The 16,872-nt window shown below is 47.4% G+C and overlaps 1 protein-coding gene across 5 annotated transcripts in view; it reads right to left on the reverse strand.

Moving 5' to 3' along the window:
• The window catches only part of NTNG1 (netrin G1), a 222,192-nt gene that overhangs the window by 47,153 nt on the left and 158,167 nt on the right, over window positions 1–16,872 (reverse strand). For all 5 annotated transcript variants that reach the window (XM_036344264.1, XM_036344260.1, XM_036344261.1 and 2 more), the window contains exon 5: window positions 10,288–10,314. In XM_036344264.1, the coding sequence (XP_036200157.1) occupies window positions 10,288–10,314 (27 nt within the window). The remainder of the gene's footprint in view (window positions 1–10,287; window positions 10,315–16,872) is intronic.

The raw sequence follows: 16,872 nt of genomic DNA on the forward strand, positions 1-16,872 counted from the left end.
CGTTATTGTCAGCTCTCATGTCATTGGGTCGAAACAGAAAGTCATACGGACAGAGACACAAGCCACACATCTGCCCTTCCACTCGGCCGTGACGTGGTCCACAAAACACAACCCCACACCACACGAGGACAAGCCCTTGATGACTCCCCAAACATTGAATGGACATTAAATAGAGAGCCCCTCTGCTGGCCCAGCTCTGGCCATATGCTTTTGCCACAGAATCTTCTTATGCAAACGGGGGGACGGCAGCAATTCAGACCCTGTAGGAAGCTGGCGCCTGGAACCAGGAGATAACAAGAAAGGAATCATTTCTCCCTTGAGGATCCCGGGCTCTGCAATTTATATTTACAGATACCAACTGGCTGCATTCGTCTTCCCTGAGAGATTCTTTGGGGTATGTTTTAAGTGTGAGCCATTATCTCTGCGAAGAAATGGATTGATTTCCTCTTTTTACTTATGCAGTTTCTCAGAGAAAGGACGAGGGGTGCCCAGAAGTTGTGGCTGAAGGAGAAGGGTTCGAGGTGCCTCTGATCTTACTTAAAGTTTGAATGTTTGGGTGCGTCTACATATTTTCCCGATGTTTTTAAGCTCAAAATACGTTTCTGGAGTTATTAGTTCCAATCCAGAAATAATGGTAAGCGTTGCTCATTTAAGAGTTGATGTAATTTCTCTCTTAGATTCACCAGTATAAAAAACAATGACCCAGGCCCAGCGGTGTGGCTCAGTGGTTGAGCGCTGACCTATGAACTAGGAGGTCACAGTTCAATTCCCGGTCAGGGCACATACCTGGATTGTGGGGGTGCGCAGGAGGCAGCCGATCCATGATTCTCTCTCATCACTGATGCTTCTATTTCTCTCTCCCTCTCTCTTTGAAATCAGTAACAATAAATTAAAAAAAAACACACACAAAAAAAACCCTAAACCCCCAAAAAACAATGAGTCAGGATCAGGACTGGACACTTTGAAAGGATGTTTGCTAAGGAGCCGAGGCCATTACTATCAGACCAGTCATTTCATGAGTCAGAACTACCATCCGCTGAGCTCAGCTCCAACCCCTCCTGAGCCCACAGGAGAGCTCTCACCTCTGACCTCAGGAATCGGGAATATGTCAGTGCACCTGGCTGCTCACTGACACGTGAGAACTGCGTTTGCATATCGCTGGCTGACATCTCATAGGTCTAGTTCTCATCCCTGTAATTTGATCGGATCTCTTTGAGGAAGGGCAGAGCCTGGCAGAAGGCCTCTATAATATCTAATAACCGAGTAATTGATAGCAAGTGCCTCGGCAACTGTAAACAGGTATCATCCGATTGTTTCCTCTGTAATTAGATGAGAGCAAGTAACGTTCTTGTAAGACATGGAATGTTCACTCTAATTTTGGTTTTGTAATATTTGGTAGAGAGCTGACATAGTGTTGCTGTGAGTGTAGGATACACACAAGAGCTAAGGAAATCTTAATGCGGGCATTGCTATAGCTGTCGGTCTTTATGAATGGGAAAAGCATGTAATAATGTTCCACATCTGTCTCCGGGCGTTACTAAGGAAACACTTGGTAACAGGCAGGCACAACATGCAGGCTGTTGACGGCATGCTGCTATTCACCTGAGCACTTTGGTGAGTGAAAGTTCGAGTCCACTTGGCCTGGGACGATCACTTTGGAAAAATGAAAAATTTGCATTTCCAAGGAATTAGTATGATTTCTAGAAGTTGTTCAGAAAAAATTCCAAACCATTGTTATGGCTCTAAATAAAAATTATTTGTATTACTAGCATCAAATCAAGAACATTTTAGTTTGTTGACATGGTTCTTTTTCCTGTAGGAGAGGCAAAAACAAGTGATCTGTGCAATTTCAGTGACTGGTTTGTCTTGTTTAATATACTCTTTTCTTCGTGTTTTATGATTTTCCCCTAGGATGCCAGGGTTCCATCTCAAGGGTCTTCCTATATGTATAAAAATTAATGTAGGTTATTCTACTTTTGAATTGTTCGTTTCTAGCCTGTATGGAATTGCCAAGATAGACAGTTACCATTTGACTCCTACCTAGAATATAATTTTCTTCTGTGTCATGTACTTAAGATAGTTTCTTGGGGGTGGGGAGTGCATAGTCCTTGTATTTCCTGGGAATATAATTAGACATTTTTTTTCAAATAAGTTTTTATTATGTGGGATGCCTAACCTTCCTGAATAATGAAAAGTCAAGATCATCAGCGCTCAGACAAAAATCCTAATCTAATCTATGCCTATGTCCACTGGGACCAATTTCTACGCTATGTTTTTCCTTAGGAGGAAAAATGTCCTAAAAAAGGATAATGGAAATTTGTGGCCCCTAAATCCCTATAGCATTTTACTGTCTGTGCATTCATGCTTTACTATTTGGCTGTCATGAGATTTTTAATTTATTATCTCATCCTAATCTTTAAAGATTTATTTTATTTTATAATTGCAATGAAAACAACTTAAAATTAGCCAGTTATTGTCTGGTTACTATTATTACTCTAAGATCCAAAAATATTCAATCAATATTACTAACGAATGTTTCATTCCCAGAAGTAAAAAAATTAGGCACTTTGGAGGCTATATTAATAGTATAATTGAGGCAAAGTCTATATTATCCTATGCCATTCCAATAAAAGTTCTTTGCATAACATGAAGCTTCTGAGAATTTTTACCTGTGGGCCACTTGGTTCGAGGAGTTAGAAATTACAAATAGGAAAAAATGGTAACACATCGATTTGCATCCCAGCTCTACCACCTGGACAAGTTCCTCACCTTCTCTGGGTCTAAGCTTTCTCACCTGTGGGAGGGGGATGACGATGCTACCTGCTGGTCCCTGTCAGGACTACAGAGTTAATATCTGCTTGTCACTGCAGTGAGCTTTCAGTAAATGTCAGCTCTTATTATTCTAATTGTGGGTGCCATTGTAATAGAAATCAGATAACTGTCGCCTAAACAGTTCCTGCTGAGTGGAAGTTGAGAAAATAATGGTGTGCCTCCTATTTTTTTGCAACTTTAGCTGTTCCCAAAGCAAGTGGTTCTGATATGTTAAAAAAAGCTTACTGTAGGGAACAACCCAGTTCCAGGGCCAACATCACATCGATGAATACTATTCAGAGAGCAATAGAAATTATTTTTGGAATACTGCGAAAAAGAGTTGATATTTAACATTTAAAGATAAAATGTTAATTTTCGAGTTTCTTGCAAGTTTGGAAGCACATCGGTTTAGACTGTGCATCAACACGTATCCTGCCTGACTTACTTTCTCTTTTTCATTCACGAGCGAACTCAGGAAGCTGTGATGTGACAGTTTGGCTGTGGCACTCGAAGTTCATTTCCATGAATCAGAAAAACGGAGATTCTGGTTCTAAGCATGGGGCTCTGGAAGGATGTGTTTTTTCTCCTCTGCACCCCCAGGAAAACTCTCTGTGCTGCAAGTTGGGAAGAACGATGTTAGAATTGCCAAACCTGACTGTCTATTGCTGAGTCCATAGTGTGTCAAGCTGAAAGCAAGCTTGAAGCGGACAGCTAAGTAGGGTTGCTCTAGAATATTACCTTGTCTTCTATCATACAAGGCGTTCACTCAGCATGAACCGTAGGCAGCGTTCACCTCACTCTGTGGACACCCTTTAAATGCAGAGTAAATTGTGATCACGCTTTCCCATGTTTTTTTCTAGAACAGTCTACTCCATCGTTTTCCATGGTGAATGAGACGAGATGGCAACAACCCAATGTCAGGGTGCCATGGAAGGACTCCTGGTTTAGAAACTGGACACTGAGCTGAGATGGGACACAGCTGACCTTTAGCCACAGTGGCCTCCTCTGTAAAATGATGTTGGAACAATGCTCCTGAAGTTGCCTAAAAACACTAACTTTTATGTGATGTTTGGGTTCTACGATGCGGGGGGCGGGCACAGGGAGCCACCCTGGGCAGAAAAAGCCACCACGGAAAGGGGGCTGGTGAGCCCTCGTTCAATGTGCCACTTCGGGGAGTGTCTCGGGTGGAGGCAGAGTCCCAGGGCCCCTCGGGTAGGTAGTGACTGTGGCTGATCCTCAGGGGACCCCGAGACAGCATTATGGATGCCTAGACAGGAATCCACACAAAGCCCTAAAGCTTTCCAGCAGAAATCCCCAGGCCCTGGGGTAATCTTCCCATCTTCGCTGCCTGCTGCCTGCTCTCAGAAACAAGCCTCGTTAAATCGGTGGGAGGATAGCGGTCAGGTGACAGCGGTGGGTCTGTCCTTGAGATGACATGCAATTTTATTTTGCTGTAAGCAACTGTCCTGATTTTTTTTTAAAAAAGGTTTTTACTGTCACAGGCTATGGGCAAGCATGTTTTCTAATCTGCGTGGCTTATTTCATGAAATGTTCTGTGTTCTGCAATACATCTGACATCTACGCCTTCTCCCTCTTCCTCAGCATGCTGGGGAAGTCGGTGCCAGGGAACACAGTCCCCGACCCCCTCTCCTCAGACGTGGTCCCTGTAACTTCTGTAACGAAAATATGGCCCGGCCAGCGTGGCTCAGTGGTTGAGTGTCGACCTATGAACCAGGAGGTCATGGTTCGATTCCCAGTCAGGATACATGCCCGGGTGCAGGCTCGATCCCCAGTAGGGGATGTGCAGGAGGCAGCCAGTCCATGATTCTCTCTCATCATTGATGTTTCTCTCTCTCTCTCCCTCCCTCCCTCTCCCTTCCTCTCTGAAATCAATAAAAATATATTTTTAAAAAATATGGATTTGTGTTTTCCCAGGTCATTGAAGTTCCCTGCACAGAAATGGATCGTTCAGGGACCAAGAGGCCCCAGATGCAATGCCAGGGGTCGGAAGGGGTCTGCGTTAGAATCAATAAATCCAGATGTCCCTCTGACTTCTCTCTCCCCCTTGGTCTGTTATGAGCTTGAGCTGTGGGAGCTAGATTGGCCTTCCTGGCCTTGTTACATGGGCGAGCCCCTCGCTCACTGAGCCTCACTTTCAACCCTCGGCAATGGAGTCCTGTAGAACATTCCCTCCTTCTGAGCAGCAGCTCCGTCTCATGCTTCCCAGGAAGCGGAGCTGCTCACTGGCCAGCTCGCCACTGGTACCCCAGGAGGTCAATGGCACCCACACTCTGAGTGTGGGGTTCACAGCTCCATGTCGGAAGATGCATCCCAGGACCATTCAGAGATCTTGGCAAATCTTGGTTTGAGCTAGAAATTTCCGGGTTCCCCCACTCCATGGAGATAAGGTACAGATAGCAGCTCACACTTAAAAAGTGGCTCAGCATTCTAACATCACCTGGGACGAGATGAACGCCTGAAACAGTCAATTTGCTCAAGGTGGGCAATTGTAGTCAATAAAATTCATGAAGCCTCTCGGATTTTTTTTTTTTTTTTTTTTTAAGGAAGGGGTACTTCCTCCTTCTTCATTGAAATAGTTGATTGAGTCTTCAGGATTAAGGAAGCAGCTATGTCCTAATGTTCATTCAACTTTCGGGTAACCACCAAGGTTTCATGGACGCGAGATGCTAGTTACACAGATATGAAATGGATCTGAGATGAGGATACTGGGGACATGAGAGACCCGAGTCCCTCCGCTCTCCTCCTAGAACATCAGCAAACAGTTCCAAATGAATGCAGCTTTGTCGCAGAGCTACACTAGCCTGATCCTTCCCCCGCCTCGTTATATAAAACCTAATTAGTTAAAGGGCAATTCAAATGAAACTTTTATTGGAGGGATTTAGAAGTATTAAAGCGCAGGGAGAAAGCAAACACGGCAGCTCCCCGAGGAGCATGAACACGGTCGCTAATAACCTCGGGTGGGCACATGGCTGACCTTGTGATTCTCCTCACGACCCAGCTTTCCTCCGTAAATCGGTCGCGAACAGGAATATCTGGATGCCGCCTGGAGAACAACTTTGACGAGGTCTCCAGCTCTAATGTCTTCCAGCATGAAAACACGCCTGGGCTTTCCCAACAGGCTGCTGGACCCCTGCAGGTAACACTGCCCTGGTTTCCTCGTCCTGCCAATTACATCAAATTAGAGGTGGACCTTTAACTCTGTGACGAAGGCCCTGCTCATGGTAAGAGCAAACAGGAAAACGGAATTATTTCCCTTATGTGAAGGGTCGTCTCGAATTGAGCGAGTTGGAGAGGAGGGGATGGCCAAACACCTCCACCTATGCATGGTCTAGGCCAGTGGTTCTCAACCTTGGCTGCACATTAGAATCACCAGGGAATCTTTCTGAAATCCTGATTCCTGGGCCTCATCCTCCGGAAATTCTGTTTCTTTGTTATGGGGTGGGGCCCCAGAAATCAGGATTTTAAAAAGATTCCCAGGTGATTCTAATGTGCGGCCACGGTGGAGAACCACTGGCCTATGCTTTTTATGCCAATCATCTGAAAGTCATTTAAGGAAATCATGTTTACTAGGGTTCACAGAATGTTCCTCTCTCTTTTGTTCCTTTGCAAAGAAATATTTGGATTTATTAAAAAAAAATTCTAAGTTTTCTGAAATGGTGTTTTCGGACGTGATCTTTCATTTCAACGGATGGCCTACCTTTAACCTCCGACTCATCCCTTTTTAAAGCGATAATCACCCACACAAACCTATCTGCACATTAGGCCAATGCTTGCGGTTCTAATTATGTTCTTTATAAGATACTGTTATAAAGACATAATTAGCGAATTCACTTGCTTTTCAGGATGAAGGATCAGATAATATACGTTAGGAGGTAACAATTAGCTTGCCACCTTAACAAAGACGCCCACACCAAACCAACTATTAATTTGGATCAACAGCATCAACAAATGTTCACTTGAATAAATCGTGAGTTTGCTTATAAGGGCGTAAATACATGAAGAGAAAAAAGAAAAACCTGAATGAATTACTACTACCCCAGCAGGTAGCCAGGGCTCCTAGGGATGACCTCTTTCGGGATTCATTCATTGCTGACAACATCACCAGTGTTTTTTCAGCAGTGGCCAAAGCACACAGAAATGACTGAGTTTTCAGAAATCCAGGACCTTTGGGGATGAGTGGACAACCTACTTCCTTATGGAGAGACAACAGCAGGTACCAATGACCTTAATGGGAAATTTGTATCAAAAACTTCTAGCAGATGATCGGAAAGGATGACCACTCTGTCCATGCATTTGAACCCAACTTAATACAGGTGTTGACAGTTTGAGATCCATACCGACATCTATCAGGGCTCCAAAATCTTTAGCCCTTGTATGTATGCGAACTTACGGTTACATACGTTAATAATTTACGTCGATAATAGACATCATTCGTTTTCCTTGAGATGCACTTTGATGATGGGTCTCCTAAGTGCTACACCTGTTGTACGGGCAGCTTTCTATATATACACTTGGTGGAACTATGTTCATTGATTCCTTCTGTGGGATACAGGGAACAGCCCTGGCCACGGTTTGTACCTTAGAACCACCCTTCCTGGGCCCTCTGGAATGGGCAGCGAGTCATCTATCATGAATTCCTGAGGAAAGGAACCGGGCAGAGTGCCTTATGCGCCCACAAAGGAACCGCGTGAATGGCATTAAAGCAGCCTAGAGATACAGTCATGTCTGATGGTTTTATCGCACATCTCTGGACCTGAAGGCCAGGCAACAAGCAAGCTAGTCCTGCGTGATGTTGGGTGACCCCAGGAAGCTCTTACGTCCTGTTTTCTGGGAAAAAATCTAAGGAAACACCCACGGCACTCCACGAAGAACAGCCAGAGGCCCAGTGAAGGCAGGCGCAGGCGACCACGCTATCTGCTAGAGGGCTTTGGTTAGGGATGCAGGAGCTAAATTTTCCTAATAAATAATAAAGCCGAACACATTTCCCCAAGGCACAACGCAGCATCCTTGCGGGTCACCAGTGATTTCAAAATAAAAACAAAGCCCCGCAGAACTGGGGTTTCCCGACTGGGTGTGTAAAAGGTCAACATCTGCTGATGCTCGGAGATGAGGCATGAGGTGGAGGCGGCAGGATGAGATGTCCCGTGAGCAGTACAGTGAGAGACCCATGCAGCACGCCCGACACGCCCCACACAGAAACACGCCCAGCACCCGAGAACCACTTTCCATCCGTCCATTTCTGAAACGCCAGGCAGGCCGATGGCCACAGCGGCCTCAGCCATCTGCCTCCGCTTGCTTCCCGGGGTTCCCTGTCTGCTCTCAAATGCACGTGCAAATGCGACCCGCAAGGCCTGAAAGGAGCAAGTTGTGGGGGTGTCTACAGTGAGGCAGAAAAGTCAGCCTCTGAGCGCTGCAGGTCCTGCACATCTGAAGTGGCCCCCCTCCAAAAGGCGCCATGGGCAGTGCCAGCAACAGGGCAAGCCGAAGACTGGCTGCTACTATTCACAGACTTTATGGCAAAAGACATAAGCGAGGCTGGGAGATGAGTAGGAATTCCAAAGACATAAAGGACCTAGGAATGTAATACACGACAATTCTCTACCATCCATGGAGCCATTTCCTAGATATTTCAGTAGGTAGAGAATTAGGTAGAAGCTGAAAAGGGAAATTTGGCTAGAAATCGGAGAATATACTAGAACTCCGTGATCTGGTTTCATCAACCAAACCGTGGGGAAGCACATACGTTTCTGCTGCACTACAGGCCAATCATCCAGCCCCCAGGCTCGTCCATGCCACTGTACCTCAGGCCTGCATCTGGGTCGTGTCCTGCTCATCTGCAAGCGGCAGCGCTGGCTCTCCCAGCAGCGAGGCCACGGGGGGGGGGAGGCCGCGGGGAGGAGGCCGCGGGGGGGAGGCCGCGGGGAGGCCACGGCGTGGCTCATGGCTCTGGCGGGCCTCCACGTGGCTGAGAGCACGCCCGCTGTTTACGGAGCCACCAATTATCTCAGCACCGGCCGGCCCCCAGCCCCGGCCAGCCTTAACCAATCCGCATCCGGGCGGTCCCAGGCTGGGTGAACTAGTTGCTTTGTGAGTGGGAACACCTGGCTGGCACTTACAAGGCTCGGGAAGCGTTTTCCCTAAATGATCGGAGATGGGGGCTGGTCTCGCTTCAGCTGTCACCCTGCGATCACCCCGCACCGCCCGAGGCCAGGGAGGGGAGACCACTGAGCATTCCTCTCCTGCTCCCAGTGTGGAGCCTCGCCTTCCTCCCGGCTTGCTTTCCCTTTCGTTACTCCGCAGCCAGAGGTTGGAGCCACCAGAAAGGGTGCGATGTGTAAAAATGGGTGCAATTCTGCAAAGTTCTGGGGCCTTATCAGCTTTTCAGGCTCATGTCAGGGGTCCTTGGTTTTGTACAACGAGGAAGCTCCAGGCCATTCTCCCGGGACAGCTGGGAAGGGCTCTTTGCAGGGGCACTGGGCCTGACTTCCCCAGAGGGTCGAAGGGCATTTTCCTTTCCATTACTAATATTTCCACGAAAAGATTTCCCGCGGAAATTCCTAGTAGCCTGACTCCTCCATGCTGCATGTATATATATATATATATATTTTTAATCCCTCTTCTCTAGCAAACTTAAAACTAAGTGATCAGGAAAACCTGGCTCTTGGTATTTTAGGAGGGACAGACAGACCGATTCGTTTGCCCCTCCATTCCTCCAGAAAGACGGATCAGGATCAGAAACCTGCTCCTTTCAGGCCTTCACCACGACTGACTGACGCTGCTGAGATAACACAATCCCTCCCCCGGCTTCGTGGGATTCTCCCTGGATTCTAAGGAACACGCAAGCGCCCACTGGCGTCTGTTCTCTGATTTCCTAAATGACGGTGGAAACCGTACCCCGTCCAGGGGAGAGCGTTCAATTGGGTTGTTGGTTACTAAGTTTGGGTAAATAGGACTGCTCCTCTTTTCGCTCAATGAGCTAGCAGTGGTCGGCAAACTGCGGCTCACGAGCCACATGCGGCTCTTTGGCCCCTTGAGTGTGGCTCTTCCTAAGCCTTAGGCGTACCCTAATGAAGTTAATAACAATGTACCTACCTATATCGTTTAAGTTGAAAAAATTGGGCTCTCAAAAGAAATTTCAATCGTTGTACTGTTGATGTTTGGCTCTGTTGGCTAATGAGTTTGCCGACCACTAAGGGGACTTAAGTAATGGCACCTCTGTGAAGCGGGCCCTCATTGATCAAAATGAAGGACAGCTGGGCTGTGCCTGATCCACAGGCCCTACCAGGTAACCATTTCACCCGTGATCGCATCCCATCTGGGCCGAGAACAAACCCAACAATTCACTCCACCAAGAAAATACTCGTGTCAGAAATGGAGGCGGGGAAAGTGGATCTGAGGAGCGGAACAACAAAGCGAAGCGAGCCTCGACTGCTTGGTGATTTTTTTTTTACTTACTACCAATGCTGGAAATACTGGGGATGCCTAGGGAAAAAGAAAAAAGAGAAAGAAATGCTGTTAGACATGTATTAGTACACGGCGTCGTGAACTCAATATAAAAATCTCAGAAACATAACGCGATGACATTCTGATCACGAGGACATCAGCACAGAGAAAGCAGCGTATCTAGCCCTCCGCGGAAGCCATGTTGCTTTCGTGGTAGAACTCCAGAACTCATCCCCGTTAGGAAGTCAAGGCTTGACTTGCACAGCTGGCTCAAGGCAGTTTCATATCAACCCTGTTGTGTTTGCCTCTAACAGTGGTTCTCAACCTTGGCTGCACATTAGAAGCACCTGGGAATCTTTTTAAAATCCTGATTTCTGGGCCTCATCCTCCGGAAATTCTGTTTCTTTGTTACTAATGTTGTGGCCTCACCCCATAACAAAGAAACAGAATTTCCGGAGGATGAGGCCCAGAAATCAGGATTTTAAAAAGATTCCCAGGTGATTCTAATGTGCAGCCACGGTTGAGAACCACTGGCCTATAAGGTGAACGGACATTTGTATGTGGTTCAAAACATTCAAAACTAGGCTTCTGTTCTGGGCACAGAGGACTAAACAGACACAGCAGAAGCCTCTGCAAATAGACCCACATCATGGAATAGGTCTCTTTCTATGTGTCATGAGAAGTACGTGTTAGTGGGTGCAAATCATTTGTCCTGTTATTTGATTAATGTCACATAACCATCATTTCTTGTTCTTCTTTCACTCATCAGATATGTGGATTAAACTCTGTAATAGAAACTTAATTCGAGAATACACTAGATTGTTCCCATTGATCATGGACTTCATAGATTTTTCCAAGGTGTGTGAAGGTGGTGGAATCATTTCAGAATGCACTGAACTTGGAATAACCATGGGCATGGATGTAGTGTGCATCCAGATGAGAACTCCTGGCCAATGCCCTAGACCAGAGGTAGGCAAACTTTTTGACTCGAGGGCCACAATGGGTTCTTAAACTGGACCGGAGGGCTGGAACAAAAGCATGGATGGAGTGTTTGTGTGAACTAATATAAATTCAAAGTAAACATCATTACATAAAAGGGTACGGTCTTTTTTTTCAATAGTTTTATTCATTTCAAATGGGCCAGATCCGGCCCGTGGGCCGTAGTTTGCCCACGGCTGCCCTAGACAGTTTGGCTCAGTGGATAGAGCGTCAGCCTGCAGACTTAAAGGTCCTGAGTTCGACTCTGGTCAAGGGCACATGCCCCAGTTGCGGGCTTGATCCCCAGTGGGGGTGGTGCAGGAGGCAGCTGATCCATGATTCTCTCTCATCATTGATGTTTCTATCTCTCCCTCTCCCTCCCTCTCTGAAATCAATACAAATATATTAACAAAAAAAAAAAAAAAGAAGACTCCTGGCCAAGAGCAGAGGCACCAGCTGTCCGGGTTGGGAGCCTTGCTCTTGCACTTGCTGCCTGTGTGACCTTGGGGTAAGTTGCTTAGGCTCCAGGAGGCTCGGTTTCCTGCCTCATCGTGTTTGCAAAGATGACAGAAATTGACATGCAGAGCACTCAAAACATGGCTTGGCAGGTAGTACGTGCTAGCTCCATCCTTGCTATGATGACGATTATTGATGCAGTTGGTTCATCAAACAAGCAACCCCATGATAACTATCGCCAATTAACAGTCAGAGATTCATATCTTCTCCACTAAATTCGGGCTGAGAGCATGAGATGGAAGTCAGATTGCACTGAGGGACAGCCCTGCTCTGCCCCCGATGAGCTGGGTGACTGCGGGCAAGCTCCCCAGCTCTACCCGTTTCCCCACTGGAGAGGGGCTAATGATGTCTACCGCAAAGGGCTGCTGTGCGCGTTGAATGGGATAATCCATAAAAGTGTCTGACACACGGTACATAGTCCATACAAGGCAGCTGTTAATGAGCTGTTCGGACATGCTGGTTACATCGTGAAGTGTACGAGCAGGTGGTAATTGTAGGAATCATTAAACTTCTATTTTAGTATTTATTTTTTGGAACGACTGCCCTCTGCTTATTTTAATTGATCCCTGTAGATTTCTAGCTTTGTTTTCTTTAAAACCAAGAGCTGTTTTCTTATTTCTTCAAAGGGAGGGGAGAAGGAGAAATAAAAGCTTGCCATTCCTTGTGAACACCTTGGAAGGAATGAGATCCTACGTTCCATTATTAGATACATTAAAATTCTCTAGATTTCATTTATCTTTATTTTTAAAATATATTTTTATTGATTTCAGAGAGGAAGGGAGAGAGAGAGATAGAAACATCCATGGTGAGAGAGAACCATTGATCGGCTGCCTCCTGCACGCCCCACACTGGGGATTGAGCCTACAATCCGGGCCTGTGCCCTGACCGGGAATTGAACCATGACCTCCTGGTTCATAGGTCCACAGTCAACTACTGATGCATGCTGGCTGGGCCAGAATCTTTCCATTTTAAATGAACAGAGTTTATGGGGCTTCAGCTCAATTACTGATCACTGATCAACCCAAACCGGAGACCTCAATTTCCATCGCCACGTTTCAGCGCTGTCCGTGCAGCAGCTCAAGCTGCACACGCTCTCTGCAGAGGGGAGCTGAACTCCTGACCCCACGCTCTGTAAGCTGCCTTGCCACAAGCGACAGTGACTTGGTACTGAAATTTTCTTTCCTTTGCAAATCCCCTGTTGAGTGAGGAATGATGGCCGCATCATCATTTTAGTATCAATGGCGGGAGGCTCCAAATTTCCCCGTGATTGTGATTGAAAGCCCTGCTCCACTGGGGGAGGCTGCTTGCCTTTTGTAATCCGTCAGAGAGAATGGAAGTTGGGCGGCAGGAAGAGACGGCTCATGCGCTTGCAAACTCACGGGGAGCTAGAGGGCCATGCATAATGCAAAGCGAAGTTCTCAGTTCTCAGGGTGCGCGGGCCCCCCGCCATGGAGAGCCAATCCCCAAGACTGATGAAACCCTTGCTGCAGTAAAGCACCTCAGACTCATGCAAAACTGTCTCCGTTCCTTCGGGGAGCCCCGCGCAGAGAGCCGTGCTCGCTGCAGCGACAAACCCCCTAAGCCAGGCTATCATTCGATCCTGTTTTCCATCAGCTGACATTTGGATGCTTAAAATTCAGGCTCTTCCTCACGCTGCGGCTGGCCTTTTGGTGAGATGGCACCAGGTGAGCGCGTCCTCCTCCATTGCTGTCAAATGGGAATTGCTTCGAAAAGATTTTTTTCGACTGCTGGTTGGAAAAGAGCTTTTTGAAGCTGAGAACAGCTGACTGCCAAGGGATGTCTACTGGTGTAGTTTCAAATGTTCTTCTTTCCCTCATGTTTCTTATTTAATGTCCAAACACCTGGGTTTTGGTTCCCCACAGACAACTGGTGAAGAATTTGATAAACCCATTGCATCTATTAAAAGAGCTTCGAGCAAGTCACGAGGAATCTTTTAAACGTTGAAGGAACTGAGATAGGAATACAGTTCATTTCTTGAAAGTGGGCTTCTTCGGGGTGGGGGAGGAGTCAATGAGTGAGATCCTATCTCACACCAGTGACAGCGCCCCTAAGCCACGGGACAGATGGTTTGAAAAAGGCCCATCGAATAAGTGACCAGACTGCGGCCACCAGGAGCCCTACCTGCAAAAGCCCAGCCAATGAAGACTCGGGTGATGAGTAAGAACACGGGTGTGTTCTGTTGCCATTACTTCTGACGCCCTCCCAGCCCTGGTCCCTGGTCCAAAGGGCTGTACAGAGCCGTCTTCCAGGAACGTGAAGGTGAAGGAAAGACCGCCTTCACAGCATTGCGCTGTGGCATCATCATACAGGGGATCTTATCCGAGATGGCTAAAGCCACCTTATGCCAACAGAAGGGCTCTGGGGCCTGAGTGTACATGACAAACAACAGAGGTGGCCTTAGCGGATTGATTGACATGTGTGATGAATAGTCGGAAGAGGGGCGTCCTGAGGCACGTGGTGGCAGGGTGGCCTAGCAGTGTCTCAGGAAGAGGGATGGGGAACCTCCCACCTTGACCTCTGTGCCGCTGATGCTGGGGAGGCTGGCCTGTGGTCAGATGCGTGTGTCAGGGTGTTTCTGCCCGATGTTATTAGCATTCGAGTCATTTACATTTCGTGACCCCGTGCTTGGCAAGCAGGCTTCTGATGATTATCTGGCTCCACAAGGAGACCGACTCACAGGGGAGAGACTACACGGGTCCTAAGGACTGGGGCAGTCCGGACTCCGGAACAGTCCTTCCACACTGTGGGGGAGCAACTGACAAGTGGACACACTTTATCTCCCCCATAGAGCTGTCGCCAAAGGGAGACACTACTGACCAGACTGGGATGGGTCCTTGTGTGGGATCTCGGTGAAATTCAAGTGACAACAGCAGCGGAGTGTATTGCGCGCTGACTGTGTACCTGCCACTCTTCCAGATGCCTCACGTGCATGAATTTGTTTCACTTTATGACAACCCGATGAGGTCAACACTCGGGTGTATTTCGTGGAAATGATATCTAAATAAACTGTATCTAAAGTTTTTGGGAAAAACTCACACATGAAGAGCTTGCCCACGATCATGTCAGTAAGTTGGGAAAGAGACTGGGATTTGGTTTGAGTGGTGCTACCTGCTGTTCAGCTGTGGGTGTTGCTGCCATGGAAGGTAGGCACCTGCATGACCCTTCAAAATGCTAAAGCTTTTGAATTCCAGGGCCTATCTGGCCTCATGAGCTTCCGATAAGAGACTGCAGGCCGGTGGTTGCGTGGATAGTTTGGCGTTCGGGGCTTTCTAGATCGGGCCCACGGGCTGGTTCACGCACCTAGGCTCTGCAAGGAAGGTCCTCTCCTATTGGGCCGACAGGCTCCGCATCTGGAAGGTTGGGGGTCCGGTCGCCGAGGCCAGGAATGCCACTTGGGGAGGCCTGTGAAAACCAGCCGGACAGTGTGTCATCTCCAGGTGGCTCGAGGGGCCATGAGCAGCCAGGGAAACAAAGCGAGTCTTTCTCCTACCGTGTTCCCTTCACGTTCTCAGGAGGTCTCTTCCTTAGGAGACTGGGTCCCCTGGGCCCCTTGCGTTGGAGCCGATGAGCAGCGAAGGCCACACTTTCCAGGAGACACCGAAACGTCAACAGGAGGTCAATGTACCCACAAGGGCATGATAGGGTTCTTTCGGTTCACTTATTCGTTCACCTGATAATTAATTCCATAAACACTTATAGAAAATAGATGGCCCCATTCTTAAATGGCTAGCATTTTAGCTCCTGAAGTCAAACAGAGCTGAGTTTAAATCTTTCTCTGTCATGCATTCGCTGTGGGACCTTGAGGCACCTAACTAACCTCTCTGTGCTTGTGTCTCCTTATTTGTAAAATGGGGGGGGGGGGGGGGGGGCGGAGGGGGGTGGGGAAAGGGAGGATTGAATGCAAGAAAGCACTTCCCAAAGTCTAAAAGCCTCTGGCGAGCTTAATCAAGAGTAACTGTCATTATTATTAGAATTTCGGTGATAGATAATCAATTGTAAGTGTCCATACATTGCCAAGACTCCAGAGAGGAAAGAGCAGTTGATGTGGCATGGGAGAGCCTGGTAGGCCCCGCAGAGGAGCTGACATTGAAGAGCGGTCTTGAAAATGAGCAGAATTTCCACTGAGAGCAGACAGAAGGATGACTTCGGTATCCAGGGTGTTGACTTTGAGATTTGCACAGCTGGAAAAATTGTCTGGATTCATTAGAAAAATTCAGGCTGTAACTGGTAGATTACTGTTGAACCAATAATACTAAGAACTAAAACCCAGGTATGGATCGGAATATCAAGAAAGTAAAAAACGCCTGTAGATGGAGAAGAGGCGGGGGGTGGGGTCAGAAAATGTAAAGCAAGGGCAGAGGAGGTTCTTTGAAGGCAAAGAAACAACAAGCAGAGATCCAGGGAGAGAAGCAGGAGAGACCAGAGGAAGCCAGTGAGGTCCCCTGAGAAGCAAGAAGGGGTCAAGACCTGGCTGGGTTCTGACCCTGACTCGCTATGTAAACCTCCAAGGTTCCTTCCCCTCCACCGTCATCCACTTCCACGTCTACAGCATGAGAACAGTAGCATCTTCCTATACGGCTGTTGTGAGTCAGGAATGAGCTAACGCACTTAGAGCACTTTGGAGATTGTCTGGATGATGACACATATGTGTTAACCTGGGAAAATATAAACCGGTCAATGCAAATGTAATACCAGAGAAAAGAAGGGAACCACCGCCAATTACTTCCCCTCACTCCGAGGGGCCCTGGCTAGTGTGCAACAACTCAAGTTGGATTTCTGAGCAAACAAATAATGTCCGTGTCAGACCAATTGAATTTTCTTTCTTGGGGGAATATCAGACCGTGTAGGTAGAGGGAAAGGGGAAGACTGAATACAGCTCAACTAGCTGGGCTTGCTGTCTGCCTCCGTGACATTTCCATCTGCAGCCTGAAGAAACAGATTAGAAGAGCCTGTCCCCCAAAGAGCAGTTTAGAAAGTTATTAGTGTCCCATGAACAAGGAACCTGGGAGACAGTAGATTAAATTGGCTACTTGACTACAGGATTCTCCAATTTTTTAAATAAGGTGATGTGAATAGCTAAGA

This window comes from Myotis myotis, unplaced genomic scaffold (genome assembly GCF_014108235.1).
Source record: "Myotis myotis isolate mMyoMyo1 unplaced genomic scaffold, mMyoMyo1.p scaffold_m19_p_18, whole genome shotgun sequence".
Classification (NCBI taxonomy): Eukaryota; Metazoa; Chordata; class Mammalia; order Chiroptera; family Vespertilionidae; genus Myotis; species Myotis myotis.